Here is an 18,959-nt window from a genome sequence, read left to right as displayed (position 1 = left end):
ACAGGAATTATGTCTTATGAAGACAATGCACATGTATGCATGCTAGTTGTTTAGCTGTAGCTATAGCTAACAACAGGCTGATTTAGGGCATAAAGTTACCGAAATTTGCGTAAACAAACTAAATTAACTTACCGGAGTGGAAGTGCACAGAGCAAACTCTGTGTGTAACTGGAGAATCAAACGTTATGCCCTTCCTTCTGATCGAGGCCACCCATGCCATTCTTCGACGTTTGGTAAGTTCAGATATGACCTTTCCCTCGCCTTTTCTCCATGTCGGGATCTGGAAGAAACTCAATGGGGTTCCATCGAGCTGTACATTCTCCTTTCTATTCGATCGGTTGTTGCAATTCTTTACCACACAATAATTTCCAACCATTTTTAAAGAGCGACCTGTGTTGAAATGCCTCACTGTTTATGTTTCCCGGGGCTCTGACACCGAACTTCCCGCTTCCAAAATGGCAATAGCGGCGGAAACCTCGCGAGTGCCACGTCATACGCTCGAGCCTAATAAGCAAATTTTAGCAAGCCATTCTGTGTGTCACATTTGCTCTATTATTATTTTTTTATTAATAATTTCAACAACCACGCAACTAGCCTATGTGGTGTTCTCTTTCAACTCTCAGGCTCTTGTGAAATACTGCTGCTGTGAAGTTAAACTACCTTCAAGTTGCTTCAATTTCTCGCTACGTATGTTCCTTGTAATCTTGTCGTACATGTCAGCGTGTCTTGTTTGGTAATATCGCCTCACATTGAACTCTTTAAAAACAGCGACTGTCTCTTTGCAAATAAGGCAGACACAGTTGTTGCGTATTTTAGTGAAGAAATAGCCCAATTTCCACCTATCCTTTGTCACACCGTGGTGAGAGTGTCTTCGTCCGCTGACGTGTCATTCCAGCCTGCTATCGTCCACAGCCAAAGCCACCACGTGAACCTAGTCCTGAAGAATTTAGTAAGGCTTTTGAGTTTGTTTGCTGCTTTGTTTTTGATAGTATTTTTGCCTTCCTTGTGAAGTGAATTTTTGTTGAAGAACCTGCCTTTTGATTGCGAATATTTTGTAAGCATTTCTGAGTTAATTTGTTACTTTGTGTTTATGATAAGATTTTTGCCTCCCACAGTGGAGTGACCTTTTGTTGTGCCATATTGTAAAAAAAATACATTTTTGTTAAACAAGAAAACTCTGCATTTGAGTCCTGCCTTGAGTCCAGTCCTGACATCCTTGAAGCGTCGGCCGTCGCAGTCAACTTTCTTGTTTTTGTTGATTGTCACCATTTTAGAAAATTGTGAGTAAAGGTCACATGGGGTAATGTTGCTTAGAGTGCTGCTGCGTTTTAGTAGGTAAATGAGGAGCAGCATTTAGTGTGTAAGCTTCTTTATAGACCCTACTCACCAACGTCACAGAATGACGTGTCGCTGTATCCGGCCGCCATATTGTCCGTCATTGTTTATCCGTATTCTCAATGGTTTCAATTTGTCGTGCAATTTATAGTGCAATTCATGGAAGCCCTGGTGCTTTCAGACGCCGTAAACTCATTGGATGCGTTGCATAAAAGGCATTATGTGGAAAAGCTTCAGTCTATCCATTCGCCAGATCCATATTTGATGCCTAAATCGATATTTTTTGACCTGCTGTCTTCGCCCTCTCTGCCTGACATCTGCTACCCTGATATCTACAACTATCTTGTCCACACAAAATCAGCCTATTCTCACGAAAGTTTGAAAAACTTTAAGAGCAGCACTCTAAGCAACATTACCCCGTGTGACCCTTTACTTCCAATTTTCTAAAATGGCGACAATCAATAAAAAAAAAAGTTGACTGCGATGGCCGATGCTTCAAGGATAGGTGGATATTGGACTATTTCTTCAATAAAACACGGAACAACTGTGCCTGCCTCATTTGCAAAGAGACAGTCGCTGTTTTCAAGGAGTTCGATGTGAGGCGATAATGATATTACCGAACAAGACATGCTGACTTGTACGACAACATTACAGGGAAGATACGCAGCGAGAAATTATAGCAACTTGAAGCTAGTTTAATTTCACAGCAGCAGTATTTCGCAAGAGCCCGAGTGTCGAAAGAGAACGCCACAAAGACGAGACTGTTGAAATTATGAATAAAAAAAATAATAATAAAGCAAATGTGACACACAGAAGGGCTTGCTAAAATTTGTTTAAATATATTGTTCTATGCAAATCAGCCAAGGTAGCCCCCCGCATTTTTACCACACCAAATCTGGCCCCCTTTGCAAAAGGTTTGGACACACCTGTTTAACTGATGATCCGTAGACGAGGCCAGCTTCTTTCACTTGGTACCAGCTAAATATTATTCAAAATGTAATGATGGTGGAAGAAATAAGCATCTTAAATATGAAACTATGTCGCCTCGCAATGATCTTAATTGTGGTTGTCAGCCCAAAACCCTCTAAATATATATTAAATGCATCTTACCAGATATAAAATGACGACTACATAATCTGTGGTAATCGTTTGGAGCCCAGTTTTCTCGTCGAATTGCAGCAGTCCATCTCGCTCTCCTCTCCGGGTCTCTCGGAATATGGTAGAACTTCAAGTCTCTCCGTCTATCTTCTCTGTTACTGCAACCAACCGCCACACACGCCTTCACCATTTTGATTATTAATGTTAACGAGCAGAAAAACACGCCATAATAGGAGGAATTTACGTAGCGGTAATGCGTCAACACGACGAGTTGACGGACAATATGGCGCGGAGGCGTGGTTGTGACGTCATGTGAGTAGGGTCTATATGTTGGTAGCAGTACTGCTGATCAATTTATTAAGTCTGTGTGCGAGCCAGATGTTATTGATTTTATGACAGAGGCTGGGGCCGGATGAAATTTGACCACGGGCCGCATTTGGCCCCCGGGCCGGACTTTGGACACGTTTGTGTTAGAGTAGTACAAACAGTCAAACAGTAAATATGAGAAAAGATATTATTCCCTGATTGATTATATTAAGTGTGTTAGAGTAATACAAACAGTCAAACAGAAAAATACGAGAAAATATACAATTCCCTTCACCTATAAAGGGGAACTCTCTGCAGTTGGAGGCGCTTTAGTTTTACTGGTGACTGAAACTGTCCTTATTAGTATATTGTATAATAACACGTATGTGTTTTATCTGTTCTTGACGGTAGTAGGTGTGGCCGCCCAGGCCAAAGGCAGCCTTTCAGCCAACAGTCTGAATCGCGTTGTCCCTCCCAAGAGGCGCGCGCAGCCCGGGCTCCGTGCACGCGCAGCTCGCACACCTCGAAGCGCGCTCTCGTGCCTGGCTGGAGGACGCATCGGCTAAAATTTACAAGAGCAGCGGGCGAACAGGCCTGCGTCTCCTCGGGAATAAATACGACGTCGTTCATTTTGTTCCGACGGACCGGCTGGGATTAAAAACGCGCCCGATCATATGTGCGTGAAGGGGGAAAGGATAGAGCACGATGGTTCGGGAAACCAGACACCTTTGGGTGGGAAACTTACCCGAACACGTTCGAGAGGAGAAAATTGTGGAGCATTTTAAACGGTAGGTTACGCAAGAGGGGATTCTGTGGTGGCGGAGCCGCGCGCCATATACCGTGTATAGCTGTCGGTCGATGCTAATGTGGCTAACATTAGCATGTGTAAACTTTAAACCAAGCCAGTGAGTGAGGGCTGTTCAAAGTCTTGCTCGGATTCTACCAAACGACTGTGTGTTTTCTAAAGGCGCAAAGCACGATCTATGGCGCCGTTGGTGATATTTGACAAAATAGACAACTTTCGCTAATATCGGGAAGCAAGTCGCTAGCCGCAGAGCTACCACACAGCCAAGCCAACCATTTTGTGGCAAGTCAATACGTTTTCATGGTTATCGTCAAAAGGCATGTTAAACATCAAATTGGAGTGTATCAATGTGTTTTCTTTATTATTGAGATAAGACATTTTCTCGCAAGGGTGTCGCAGTCGTGCGTTTAGAAAACACACCAGCCCGAATTTAAAGAAAATCAGCAAGCCGACTGGGCCCATTTTCAAATATTAGCTTGTTGTGCTGTTTAAGCGCCTTGAATCTCGGTTTTCAGTCCATCTTTTGCATAGGTTTTATGCACCCTGCTAAAGAAAGAGCTAGACTGTCTTTCTTTTACTTTCAAGGTTGAAATAACTAAACGCGACGTGTCGGTATCGTGTGGGAAAGCGACCACTCGAGAAACTAGTCAACAATTGCATCTGCAACACTTCTAACATTTCCTCCTTTTTTGTTAGTTGTTCATAAGTTCAAGACTGAAACAATCGCTATTTAATCTATTTTCTTAGAATAGCCAGTTTCCCCTTCTTTGGCCCTACAGCAGCTGTTTTTACTAGTTCGACATATTTTTTCAATTTCAGTCATGTTTGCATCAAGTATCATGTTACTTTATCTTGAGTTAATTGGTTCCATTTGATTCCATCCATTCTCTCAGGTATGGACGTGTGGAGAGTGTTAAGGTCCTGCGGAAGCGGGGGTCAGAGGGCGGCGTCGCAGCCTTTGTGGATTTTGTGGATATCAAAAGCGCTCAAAAGGCTCACAATGCCGTCAACAAGATGGGAGACAGGGACCTTCGGACTGACTACAATGAACCTGGGTCAGTTCCAAGTGCTGTTCGGGGCCTTGATGACAGCTCCCCCTCGAGCAGTCGAGACGTTACGGGATTCTCTAGGGGAACAGTTGGACCTGTGTTTGCCCCCCCTGTGTCCCTTCACACCAGAGAGGGACGTTATGAACGGAGAATAGATGGGTAAGTGGATATGGTCTCCGATCTGTGGAAATCTCGGTATGAGATAGGTGTAATGCCTAATCACATAGTTGGGTTTATTCCAAAGGGATAAATGCCCATGGGTCTCTCACAAATGTAATCTAGGGATCGTTCCACTCGTCATCATACTTGACTTGCCATGCCCATTGGATTAAGTAAGTTAACCACATATTATGATTTCTTAAGGTTACTTTAATACCAGGTCTGTTTATGGATATTACACCAAAGAGGAATACCCTGGCGAGTTCTGGATTTATTTTGTTGGAAATTATACCTGCCTGGGAACTTTCGGATGTTTCAAAGGCATTTTTCCACCAGAAATGGATCTAACTTTTTATTTTGACTCAAGACCTAAAATTGGAGGTAAATCCCTACCATGGTGGATTCACAGGTATTGTGTATTTTATCATAACATTTTTCAGGACTACCGACATCTGGTTATCCTTTTGTCAATCATGGCAAATGTTGATAGCTGGATTTCAATTTTTTCCCCCTACCATTTAAAAAAAAAAAAAAAAAAAAAAAAAAACACGGATATGGCCAGTTCAGGACGTGGAACGAAATGATCACACAAGCCAAGGCAAACAGATTTAATTATTTTTAAGTCAATGCAAATTTTAGCAAAGCTAAAATAGAGTAGTTACTTTCCCTGCAAAATGTGGAAGCTATCCCCTGAAGACTTCACAAGAACACAGAGGATCCCAACTACAATCCAGGAAGTTTTATGGAGTTTATACGTGTTTTGTGTGATGGCTAAGAAGATGCCAGAAGAATGCACCAATGGACGTACCCACCTGGATGTATGCAGTGGATGTACTCACCTGAATCCTAATATGGATTGGTATAGCTGCCATTCAGTTGGATTACTTATGTGTGGATGTAGCTGTGTGAGGTTGCCTGAAGACAACTTTTCCAAAGTAGTACTACAACGTCATGCCAGACAGCAGGTACACTGGATACGATCCATGGAGTGTGGAATTATGCCATGTCCAACAATTGGGATTTTATAATCTGGAATAGAAAAATCTGCAAATTGTGTACCGTTTTACATATTATGCAATACTGTCCCAAATCCCAAGGAATACATTTTTGACTCTTTTTACAGTGGAATTTTTGGAAAATACTTTTTGCTTAAATGATCCATTTGGATGTCCTATTTAGGCGGCTTGGACTTGGCTGAATTCTCCCAAAGTTCATCATCTTTATTTTTTTTAAGAGCTCCATGTTCCTATTTTTTCTCCGTGCTCTACATATTCTGAAATCCATTAAATCTCTGGTTGTTTTATTTTTCTTTTTTTTTCCCCTCTCCTCATCTCGTGAAGGAAATTCCATTGCCTAACAGTGGATTATCTGCTGGCCTCATGCTCCACAGTTATTGAAGATTATTTGCAGTCTGGTCAAAGGGAGTTTTTTTTGGCACGTTAGAATAACAGATTTTTCCTGTTGGTTTTTCATTCCGGCTCTCACATTCTGACCACCTAGATTTTATTTGGATTAGTTACAGTAACTTCTTTCCAGAAAGGTTGGTATTTCTCTGTCCTTTGCTTAATCATCTTCCCTTGTTTGTCTGACATTGCATCACTCTTAGCTGAAAATGTTTCCCGTGACAGGAACATTCTTATTCAACGAATAACATCTATTATGTAAATGTATATGTGCAACACGGCAGAATAAGCAAGAAATTGTCTAATTCATAGTTGAGCGGTTCAAATCTACTCGTTTCCTCTTATGTGGAGTTTGCATGTTTCAATTGTGTTTGCGTGGGTTTTTCTGGGTACTCTGGTTTACTCCAACATTCCCAAAACATTCATGTAGATGTATTTTTTTACATCTGCCTTGCAATTTACTAGTGATCAGTCCTTAGTTTAGGCTCATCAACTTACTTGCGCCATTGAGGACAGACAGCACGGTGTATAATGGGGTGTGCCATCTTAGGCACCCCACGATTCGATTCGATTACGATTCAGGGTGCGACGATTCAATTATTGAATGAGGATCACGGTATTGATGATGATCACGAATATAACGATTATCGATGCATCATAAATGACTAATTAATAAAGTAGCCAAACAAATGTATGTCCATTATTTATTTGAAATATCGTAATGATTCAACAGGAACGATGGAAACATGCCCATACAACAAAAATCTGCCCTTAAACTGCTTTTTTTTTTTTTTTTTTTTTACACAAGAAGGTGCAAAAATATTAACCATTTTAAAGGCAGTACTTATTTCTCAACATGCCTATACAACACACAACTGACCTTGAGGTGCTCTTTTTCACAAGAAGGTGCAAAAGCATTAGCTGTTTCAAAGGCAGACTTATTTCCCGCAACAATACAATAAAATTTACATTGTTGGAATGAATTCCACATTTTTTGGAAACAAACAAAGTGTCTTTAGTAATAGGACTTCTTTTAACCAGTATTTGTTTTCAGATTTCTGCACTATTTCGCATGTTTTTAGTGTTACCGCTGTACTTAGTCCTGGTTTTAAATGTTCTGCATCTTGAATAACGTAAGTACACCACCAAACAACGCACAACTTGACATGGAAATACATGTTAGCGAAGTCGCTAATTAGCATAGCGCTCAGTGCTAACTAGTAACATCTCAAAAACAACATCAATAAAGGCTAAACAGTACAAGAGGGTTCGTTTACTTACCTCTTATAGATGCACACTGGAATTAGCAATAACACTAGGGACATTTTCCAATTAACACGACTTAAACCTACTGCTGGACAACTGAAAGGCAAGGAGCAACGGACTCTCTCTTCCCCTCTCGCTCTAAAAAATAACTTGCGCACAGAAGCGCGACCGCCGAGTCTCTGCCTGTCTTATACACAAATTTATTTTCCAGTCTTTTGAAAAGGACTAAATCTCTCGGTCAGTAACCAGCTGCGTCAGTCATAACGTTGTGGGTGCGTGCGTCCGTTAATGGTGTCCGGGCGGCAGACATGTCTTGAATTTCGTTCCGCTACTAGCGGTTGTCATAAAGTTATTAAGGAAAATAATCTTTTTTGAACATTCATGAATTTTAATCGAATCGTTATTCGTCGAATCACGATTCATCTAACAATTGATTTTTTAATTTTTTTTTTGGCACACCCTTAGCATATATATATAACGTATGGATTGATTACATAGCCACTGTTTGGGTTTGCACACAGAATATGTTTACTGCATGTCATCAGTGTTGTCACTGAAAAGTTTAAATTTAGTACTCAAAGTTAAATTACACATACTAAATGTAATTGACAGTTTGCAACCCGGAATTTAAAATATGCCAAATATTCCAGTCCCTTTAGAATATTAAGTCACATTGATAGCAAGTGAGTTGTAAATTTGTTTTTAGCACATCGGTACTAATCCCTTTGCTGCCACTTATCCAACTTTCTGTGGTGATCATCTTCATTAACTTTTTCAGTGCAATTGATGGACGTCCAATCATGTGGTTCTTTTCATCCTTCCGCTGTGAATTTACAGTATAAGTCACTCGTAGATGTTGAATAGATTTGGACTGGAATGAACATTAGTTCATTCGTTGCCAACCCTCACAGTTCAGATAGATTGGATGGCTATCCCTGTCAATGGCAGCCAGTGAATTAGGGTCAAGGGAGAACCAGAGCCTTTCTTAGCTGACATTTGGCAGGAAGCGGGTCAGACTGGTTTCCAGCTAATTAAAGGGCATATAGCAGGGGTTTGCAAACCGGTCCTCGATTCCACAAAGGGCCGCAGTGGGTGCGGGTTTTTGTTTCAACCCATTGGAGGACACCTTTTTACCAATCTGCTATTTGTCTGCTGAAACCGCATTGGTTAAACTATCTGTGCTGGGTCATTTGGAACAAAGACCAGGACCCACTGCGGCCCTTTGTGGAATAGTTTGCCCACCCCTGGCATATATAGACACCCACAGGGGGGAAAAAGACATTCACTGTCAAATATATGGACAATTTAGTCTTTACTTAACCATCCATCCATTCGTCATCTACCGCTTCGTCCAGGGTCGGGTCACGGAGGCAGCAGCTTTCGCAGGGAAGCCAAAACTTCCCTCTCCCCAGCCACTTCAACCAGCTCCTCCGGTGGCATACCAAGGGGTTCCCAGGCCATCAGAGGGACACAGTCTCTCCAGCGTGTCCCGGGTCATCCCAGGGGGCCCCCGCCGGTGGGACATGCCCAAAAGACCTCTCCAAGGAGTCCTCCAGGAGGCATCTGAACCAGATGCTCGAGCCACCTCAACTAGCTCCTCTCAAAGCGGAGGAGTAGCGGCTAGACACAGAGTCCCTCCCGGATGACAGAGCTTCTCACCCTTCTTTACTTAACCAGAGAAACATATTTTTTCAATATGGGAGGAACTCGGTGTACCGACACAAGCATAGGTAGAACATGCAAACTCCACATGTATAGGAAGACCAGAGATTGGATTTGAACCCCTTAAACTCCTACTAAGGGTTATTAGCCACCGTGTTCACAGTGTTGCCGTCCAATTTAAAGAATATCTAAGATTTTTTTTCCCCCCTCATCACGTGTAGAACATTCGTTTAAGTTCTTTAGATAACTTTTAGAAATCCTTTTATCCCTCCCCATTGGCCGGTGACAATATGCAAAACTGCATGTCAAGTTTCCCATTGACCAATTTTCCTCTCTATCCTTCTGTCATTTTGCAGTAGTTCAGAAACCCGCGAACGTGCATATGACCACACACCATATGGACACCACGAGCGCAGTGGCACTTTTGAGAGACAGCGGCACTACAACGCGGACTATTACAGGGAGCGCTCTTTGTTTGCTGCTGCCGGTCCAGGGAGCAGTGCCATCAGTGGAAGCTTCGAAGCATCAGATCCTCATTTTGACTCTAGAATTCGAGACCCCTTTTCTCTTACGACTGCCACACGTCGTGACTTCTACAGAGATGACAGAGGACGACGCGTTGACAGAACGTACCATCACCGTCGCAGCCGATCGTCCCATTCGTCCCAATCTCGACACCCTTCCCCTCAGCGGACAACTGCGCAAACATCCAAAACTGCTCATTCCCCTAAACGAGTTCCTCTGTCCCCTGGGAGAGTTCCACGATCACAGTCCCGCAGTCGATCTTCAAGCTCTGATTCTGTGAGCAGCACCAGCAGTACAGGCAGCGGCAGGTGGGACAATTTTTTTGTGGAATGCTTAATGCAGTGTTTCACACTAAATCTGTCTTCGGCCATTAGTCATGTGGCCATAATATACCATTAAGACAGCAAACATGATGTATCCTTTTGACCACAGTGATTCCAACAGCAGCTCAAGTGATGGATCACGAGCACGTTCTGTTCAGTCGTCGGCTGCACATGCACCTCCTCAGTCTTCAATGGTGCTGGACTCGGACGAGCCACGGAGAAGCTTTGGGATTAAAGTGCAAAACCTACCAGCAAGATCAACCGGTGAGCCTTGTCTCTTGTGTTGAAGTTTCAGAAAATTGAACGGACGTTTTTTATGGTGACGACTGGATTTTATAGGCATAATGATAGCTCTTAGTGCATAAAATACACATAAACACTGACCATAGATAAAAATCAGTAAGAATTGTAAATATAGCTGGACCCTACATATTCACAGTTCAGCACCTGCAGATTCGCCTATGAATGGATTTTATCGAATATTTTCAGAACTTTTTAAGCTTTTTATTAGACGACACACATTTTTTCACTGAAAGCTACTTGGTGGTATTTCCCTGCTTATTCCAGAGTTTTAAAATTGTTGAAATTAAAAAAAAAAAATCCTCACAGCCTTCAACATTTTTATATTTTTCTTTTCAGATACAAGCTTAAAAGACGGACTATTTCATGAGTTCAAGAAGCATGGTAAAGTTACATCCGTGCAGATCCATGGGGCGTCAGAGGACCGCTATGGCTTGGTGTTCTTTAGACAGCAAGAGGATCAAGAGAAAGCCCTTAGTGTCCCGAAAGGAAAGCTGTTCTTTGGCATGCTGATAGAAGTCACAGCCTGGAATGGACCTGGTAAGTAATGTTACCGAAAGTATTGACAACCTTTTGATTAGATTATGTCCAGAGACATTATTTTTTAACAGAAAAATATTTCAAACACTAATTAGTTAAAGCCATCATTGAATGTTGAATGTTCCATTTCCATTGAGTGTTCTATTGTGGCATGTTGTTTGTAGATGATGCAAATGGGTGTTTAGGACATTAATCCTGGTCCTAAGCTTATATTGACCATCCATTCTCTGTAGCGATTATCCTCATTAAAGGGCCTCTATAATGTATCAACTGTCAGCACTTGCATAGTTCTAGATAGGACTGCAACTAACAACTATTTTTATAATCGATTAATCAGATGAATAATTAAACGATTAATCGGATAAATGTCACTTTTTTTTCAGTTACCTTCACAATTTAACTTGACGTTGTTTTAGGCATGTTTTAAGTAACAATGAAGACAAAAATGGATGACTTTTTCATTCAAAATTATTTCCATTACAGCTTCCTGCCTTAAATGTAGTCTACAACTGTACTGTTTTAAGTACATAAAAGTTTTAAATTTTAAATAAAGGTTATGAATAGTGCTGAAACGAATACTCGAGTAACTCGAGTTTAAAAACTGATCCGAATACTTTATTTACCTCGAGTATTCTTTTATTTTGACAGCTCTAAGCATCACGTTTTGCTCGGACTACTTTTAATGCGGGACAACGCGCTGATGTCACGTGCGTAGAGGAAGAAGCAAAAAACAAAAACAAAAAAAACTTACTGCAGCCGACAGCCGCTACAAACGACGCCGACGTTGCGAAATACTAGCCCGCACGATGCTACGTTGGTAGCAGGTAGCGTCTGATGAGTCTCATAGAGATCACATGTATGTTGAACTAGATGCGAAATGACAGAGTCGGCCGCGTCTGGGCAGCGTTAGTAAACAGCCGCCATCTTAAAGCAGTAGAGCGCTAATAAATAAGATTAACGTTACTGTCACTAGCTCACGTAACGTTAGCCCTGCGGAGGGCTAGGTTTCTATTAATTATGACCACTGTCGATGCGTGGCTAACGTGTCTTACATACAGGCTTTAACATAACATACCGTTGTGGAGTGATGAGGGTGTAAAATAAAAACTCAATAATGCTACCTATTAATTTTAGCTCAGTAGTCATTGCTGGATAAAACACCAAGTAGTACTGGTCCCTGATGTGCTCCAATACAGCCTGTATCATACATTTATTTTGAACACTGCAAAAACTCAAAATCCTATGAGGACTTACGGTTTAGACTAACTTAAAACTTAACTAGAACTTAAAAATGACTTGACACAAATAGAAATTCAATTGAAACACGTGGGAAAAAAATCCTAATTTTTAAGTGATGTGTGTTATCAAGCGTAACGGCATTTTTAGGTATATATATAGTTTTTAATAAGATCTAAACGTTTTTTGAGTGAAAGCAGTGAATTAGTCTTTTTTTTTTTTATTCTAGTTACATCTTAGATGCAATTGTTGGCTGTTTTCAACAATATACATCGAAAATAAAGACAGTGATTGACTGAAAATGGTTCAAGATTAGATGAAATGTCTTGTTTTCTCATGTATTTTTATAATTGCTTTTCACCTAAAAATATATTTGTTTTATCCAATTACTCGATTAATCGATAGAATTTTCAGTCGATTACTCGATTAGTAAAATATTCGATAGCTGCAGCCCTAGTTATGAGTATAAAACATAAAAAGAATTTGTCAGTACACAAATCAGACATATGCCCTGTTCACTCAAATAAAAGTGCTGCTGATACATTTTTTTTCTTGTGGGCAAAGCGCTGTTATAAATTGTGTCAATGACTTATTTATTTAAACAAACTAAACAACAAAATCGAATAAGGAGGAGGCAGACTATAATAAATACGTTTTCTTTATCAAACAGTTGTTCATAAATACAATCCAAATCCAATTTCACAGCACACTCTTTTGTATGACAATTTACAGTTTGAATGGGAGTTTGCGTTTAAAGGAGACTAAACTTTTATGTCAATGGGTTTATGTGTGTGGTTTCTTTGTAAAAGGAAATGAGACTTAATTCAAGTGCTAATATGCTTCTACAAAACAATACAAACGAACACTTAAAACACTGATTCGAATAATCGCTAACTAGCTTAGTGCTCCGTGCTAAGTAGTAATGTCTCATCAACAAAGAATACAAATAATGCAATTGGCTTAATTTACTCACCTCTGACGGTTGCACAGTGGATCTAATAGATCACATGACTCAAGACAATCTAAGGCTAGTTTCATACTACAGGTCTTAATGCATGAATACGATTTTTTTTCGTGTTTTTCCGACTTGAGTCAGGCATTAACTTGACGGTCTGAACGGGACAAGTCACATAGAAGTGGACCATTTCAAATCCTATCTGAGTCACTTTCGTATGTGGTTCAAATCCAATCTGGGCCACATTTTTTTTCAGAACATGACTGGCGGTCTGAACTGTCAAGACCCCCAAATTGGAATTCATGCAGCAATTACGTCAGCAAAGAGCAAAAGGCACGGAGGACGGCAGCCATGTGGGCATTAGCGCTTAGCTTGAACTCTGCTTTTAAGCACGAAGCGGGCTTGACCACAGTCATAAAAAAAATAAAATGAAGAAAAGAATAAGCCTTACAATTTTCGATTTTCATTCTGTGCGCTTAATGAGAAATATTTCATTATTGCACACATGGACGAGTCGGGGCAAATGGACGCACCCACGTCATTTCACGCACACACGTCAAGACTCGTGTGTGCGTGTATGCGTTCTATCAGTCCATATAAACTTTGAATAAAAGACTAAACGGGGATTATTAATGTCTGTTATTTGTGTCCTCTTTTTGGAAATCAAAATCTGATCACTCTGGAATGACATACAGCTAGCATGTGTAATTGTTTTGACGCTTCTGCGCATGCGGGTCTCTTGGCTGAGCGCAGCTCGGACTGCAAATTAGTGCGCTTGCGTGATACATGAACGGTCTCAATGGACAAAGGAAGTCTGAATGGGCACGCCAAAAAAACAGATATGGCAAAAAATCGGATTTGTGCATTAAGACCTGTAGTATGAACCTAGCCTAACTCTCACGTAAATATTGATTCAGCAATTTAACCTAAGTCTAGCAGCGAACTCTCTGTCTCTCTCTCTCTGTCTCGCTGTCTCTCTCTCTCTCACACTCTTTCTCTCACACTCTTTCTCACTCACTCACTCGGTGCGCACGCTCACAAAGCACACAAACAAGTACCCAAATGGGACAGTACTGCCAACAAAAATCGATTATCAAATTCGATGGCAGCTAACGTATTAATTGATTTAATCGATTAGTAATGCAGCCTTAGTGCTAGACTTAAATAAACATATCTGCTGAAAGGATTCCCCCGCATACACAAATGAGTATCATGCATAATTCTTTTCTAGTGGGCTTTTGAAGATTTTGAAATGCCCCCATTTCCCTTTGGAAATGTGGAATGAAGAAGCATTTCCTTATAGAAGTCCATTGAATTTTAGGTCTGTTTTTTTTTCCATGCAAAATTGATCAATGTGAATATCTTGTGAACAAATCACTTGAGTCTCCTGTTCGATAGTATTTGTGAAATGTGAGGTTACTCAAGCCTTGTTTGGTGGGCCGCCTAAGAAAACCAGTTCCAATTTTCAGATATATTTGCACTAGGTTTAGTAAAGTTTGGATGTGGAGTGTAAGCTTGTTGCTTTGAGAAAGAATTTGGTTATCTGATGTTCTGTGTTTGCTGTTAGATGTTTGCTTTTACAAATTTAAAGGATGTTTGTTATGGCCGGGGGCTGTGATGTCCGATGTAGAAGCCTATGCTTATTCCTTGCCCTTGAATAAGAGCAAACTTCTCCATCATCTGCCGCCGCTGTCACCGTCTAGTGTTTTTATTTATTATTACACTGGTGATTATTCCACATAATTTTGGGGTACAGCTGTGTCTGCGTTGATATGAGTGTGCAGCAGAACAATTGCTAAGTTTCCAAAACTTTGAGTATATTAAAGTGTATGCACTTCCAATGCGCCCTGTGTGTACAGAACATCACTGATATCAAAGATGTCAGTGATTTGAAGGTGGTGTTAAAGAGGCAATTAGTCATTTACAAACATATGGTTTATTATCAAAATAAATATCAGTTTCATGTTCACAAGCAAATATAATACACAAAGTGAGCTTTGCCCTGAAAATTGAACAGTCTTGATGAACCTTTAAATTGAATCTAGCCACTACTAATCCAGTCACCGTTGAAGGCTCACAACTCTCTACCCCTTTCATTTCGCTGCACAAGGTGGTTTAAACTCTCAGTAGAATAGACCTAAGGAGATTGTCCACTGTGGAACTAATGTAACATATTGTGCTGTTTCACAAGGCTCTTATGACATTGCGGACTGCTACATTGTCTTGCCGCTCTAAACACAGACTGCCTATGTGTTTGTCTTGTGTTGGAGTACTTTCTCCTGTGGTTATAGTTTTGCATTTCATACTATACCGCCCCTCCAGGAACTAGCATTGCTGAAATCACAACAATTCATGGAAATTCTACCAATCCCTGTAAATTACATTTGCAATCTATCCATTTCAGCCTTGTTTTTCTTAGAAGGTGCACTATTTCTAATTGAATTTCCATGTTATTATCTTTTCTGTGAATTTGGGTCACAGGTAGCCAGCCATGTGAAAGAAAGACCAATTCGGCTAATGAAATATGCCAGAACCAGTGTTGTTAATCTTGCTTTAAAAAAATAGTTACAAATTACTTCTCCCAAAAAGTAATTGAGTTAGTAACTCAGTTATCTCAGTGTAAGAGTAATTAGTTACTCAGTAACATAACTGACGTTACTTTTCATGCTCTACACGTTATTACATGTTACATTCTATAACATCTTCACATCAAATATGTTTATATTAACTGACGGAATCGGATTTTTTCACTGAAAAACAAACACAAAGGTCACACTTTTTACATTTTTAAAAATTTCACCTATGTAAGAGTATAGGTATACAAACTTTAACTTTCAAATGCTGTGAGAAAAAGCCTTTTTGTTTTTCCTGTTGTACTGAACCCGCACTTGTGTATACTGTCACCCCCTAATATATATGGATATATTTTTCAACATGCATGTAAGGTTCTGAATATCCTACCTTTGCTGTAGTTGTTTTGATTAAAAAAACATCACACAAGGTTCATGGATACGTCATTCAAGAAAAGTTTAGAGCAAGTCTCTATATTTGGTATATTGTAGCATCTACAAGGACAACGGCAACTTGGTGATGATAAAGCATACTCAACAGGAGAACAGTACATTATTTTCAATTAATTGTACGCTATGAACTGTACACAAAAAAAAAGTTGGCCACGAATTTAAGATGACTCTCTTCACGCTAAATGCTAACGCTAACGGGAACGCGAATGCTATGTTAACTAGAGTCGGCGAAATTTCCGATTCTTAGATTATTCGCGATTTGGCCGTGAAAGATTCGAGAACGATTCACAAACATCCAAATTCCGATTATTGAATTATACCAGGTATAGCGGAAGTAAAACACAGTAGGCGCAGTCTTTGGGACGCAACGAGGAACGGACCGAGAGTAAATATCATGTTCAACTCATGCCGCTAGATGAAAAAACAATCATACCTGAATGAGGCCGACAGCCGCTACAAACAACGCCCAGTTGCTAGTTGCTACAAACATACGGCTACAGTAGATATAATATATATGTAGAACTAGATGCAAAATGACAGACGACGGTGGTGTTAGAACATATATTATTCAACAGAGATGCGAAATGACAGACTTGCCGGCGTTAAGGAAAAAGCCACCATCTTAAAGCAGTAGACTTCTCTAGAAGGCTCTTGAGAGGTAGAAAAGCGCTATACAAGTTTAACACCATTTACCATTTTGTAGCGAACCTAATTAACTTTTTATCTAAAATACGTCTAAACCGGCAAAATCTTGTCTTGAATTATCTTTAAATGAGGAAACAGTTTTAAAAATTTGACATGTCTAAAGTAGACAGAAGGGAAATTATGGAATAACGGGAGCAATTCTAATAACTGTAATGGTTGATTCACAACATTAAATTAATTCAATGTAGTTTAAAGCTGCTGGTACAGAATGGGGACTGGAGTATTTTATTTACTATTATTTTTGTATATTTATTTACTGTTATATGTTCACTTGATACTGAAATAGTAGTTTGGTTTAGCCTGAGAGGATTTTTGAACAATTTGGTGCCCAAAGATTCCCAGCTCTAATGTTCACGCTCCGAGCCACATAGCATCCCGTTTACAACTGGGTCACCACGCATTTCCCCCCTCCTCCCTCCCGCTCTTACCTCCCAGGCAGCTGTGACAAAAACAGAATATGTGGTTAATTCAACCAAATTGTAGTAACAACGCTAACGCGCCCCTTCACGTCCTCAGTAACAGTAACGGCGTTGCAAAGATGGGAAAAGTAATTAGAGTACTCACTACTGGAAAAAAAAAGAAAACGCCGTTATACTCTAACGCCTTTATCAATAACACTGGCCAGAACCATGTGAAACACCCTCTGAGACCGTAATTTCTGTCAATGCAAATCGAATAATCCCACAACGATCCTACTAGTGACTCATAATTGACTGCACAGCATCGTGTGTCAATCAAATCACATTAGACTGGTGTTGGAATCCAGAGTTGTGGCACCCTTAGGCATTTTTGGGACAAAATTGGTAACCAGTCTTTTGCCATTTTGGGTGTGCTGAGTTCAAATCTGCCAAATGACAAGCTCTATCTGACCTCGGGTGACCTCCAGAGGTCATTGAACTTCGCGGCCTCATTTGCATCCTGTCCATTACATGCACCAGGAATGTGACATAAAAGAACAAATGGCCAATCCCCTGTTGATTTTTGTGTGCTGAGTTAACATCTTGCATTTTAACAACTTCACATGACCTCTGGTATAAAGGTCACGGAACTTTGCAAAGTAAAAAAGCTTCTCTTGAAGTTTTCTTAAAGTTCCACTCCTATAAATGTTTGCATACTCTGACAGCCCTTAGCAGATAAATTAGGCCAAAGTGACCATTTTCTGATGAGTAAAATGTCGCAATTAACATAGGAGAAAACTGCTGAGTCACCTTATTGCTTCTAACATCTTTCACTGATTTATTTGTTCTAACTTTTCACTTAACAATTCGTGAATAAGCTATACATTATAGGTGGAATGAAAGGCAACACATTGTCAGATTACAGAAAAGCGGATTTTACTAATATTTTTATCAAAGTATTTCCATGTTTGTGTGAGGGTTTAGCAAACGGTGAACTATGAACTCATAAGCTAATCAGTACAGGCATTTTTTAAATATTGCTATTGATTTTGATTTTACCTCCTATTTGCAGCCCTCGGCTCTCAAAATGGTTCCAGAGTTTTGTTTACTTTGCCAAGATGTTAAAAAAGAAAAAAGAAAAAAAAAAACAATGAGACTGGGTGAAAGGTAAAATTATGAGACACTATTGGAATCCAAAGGAAACTATAGACATGATGAAAACAGCGCATTGATTGACCATATTGAGCTGTTAGCTGTAGAGACGGCAAGGCCTAGCCTAACATAAATCATGCTATTCCTCCTTTCCAAGCACATGTCATACTTCACATTTTATAAAGCAACAAGCCTCTGCCTTTCCAAGTTAAGAAGCACTTGTTCTGATCTACATTATCTCCATTAAACATTTGTTTTTGCTTGTGGTTTTGCTGATGATCGGGCATCAACATGTTAACACATAAGAACTTGAGGCTGGACATTCTGTACTGCATCAGGAGTAATGCCTCTGTCATTGTTGTGGCTTTAAGAGATACAGATGTCTTGGTTCTCCTTTTTGCACATGTAGCCAACATCAATTGTGAAAAAGTATGGCTGAAGGGAGGCACTCTCATGAGAAGGAAATCCGTTCCAGCTCACACAGTAGCCGCAAACTTTGGTGATGCTCTTCCACACTTACATGCTATCGAAGGATCGAAGTTCAAAGAGGTCTCGTTTCATAGTCCATTAGTATTTTGTGCATCATTATCTTTGAAGATGTGACCTAAGCGGTGCAACGTGTGTCAATGTGGAGGCCTTCATTTGTGCAGATTTCAAAGCGGTTTCATACACATCATCAAACATTGCCAGGAACTCACTATTTGCTCAGGGGTTTCTTT

General features: G+C 40.2%; 1 protein-coding gene across 1 annotated transcript in view; it reads left to right on the top strand.

The window, feature by feature from the left end:
• The first annotated feature begins 3,231 nt into the window (after positions 1-3,231).
• Positions 3,232-18,959, top strand: part of si:ch1073-335m2.2 (msx2-interacting protein) — a 42,511-nt gene continuing 26,783 nt past the window's right edge. The window contains exons 1-5 of the mRNA XM_057845596.1: positions 3,232-3,527; positions 4,438-4,752; positions 9,440-9,916; positions 10,041-10,195; positions 10,571-10,771. Coding sequence (XP_057701579.1) covers positions 3,445-3,527; positions 4,438-4,752; positions 9,440-9,916; positions 10,041-10,195; positions 10,571-10,771 — 1,231 coding nt within the window. The 5' untranslated portion in view covers positions 3,232-3,444. The remainder of the gene's footprint in view (positions 3,528-4,437; positions 4,753-9,439; positions 9,917-10,040; positions 10,196-10,570; positions 10,772-18,959) is intronic.

Source organism: Corythoichthys intestinalis, chromosome 9 (assembly GCF_030265065.1).
Source record: "Corythoichthys intestinalis isolate RoL2023-P3 chromosome 9, ASM3026506v1, whole genome shotgun sequence".
In the NCBI taxonomy this organism is placed as follows: domain Eukaryota; kingdom Metazoa; phylum Chordata; class Actinopteri; order Syngnathiformes; family Syngnathidae; genus Corythoichthys; species Corythoichthys intestinalis.
This window is presented reverse-complemented; position numbering and strand designations above follow the sequence as displayed.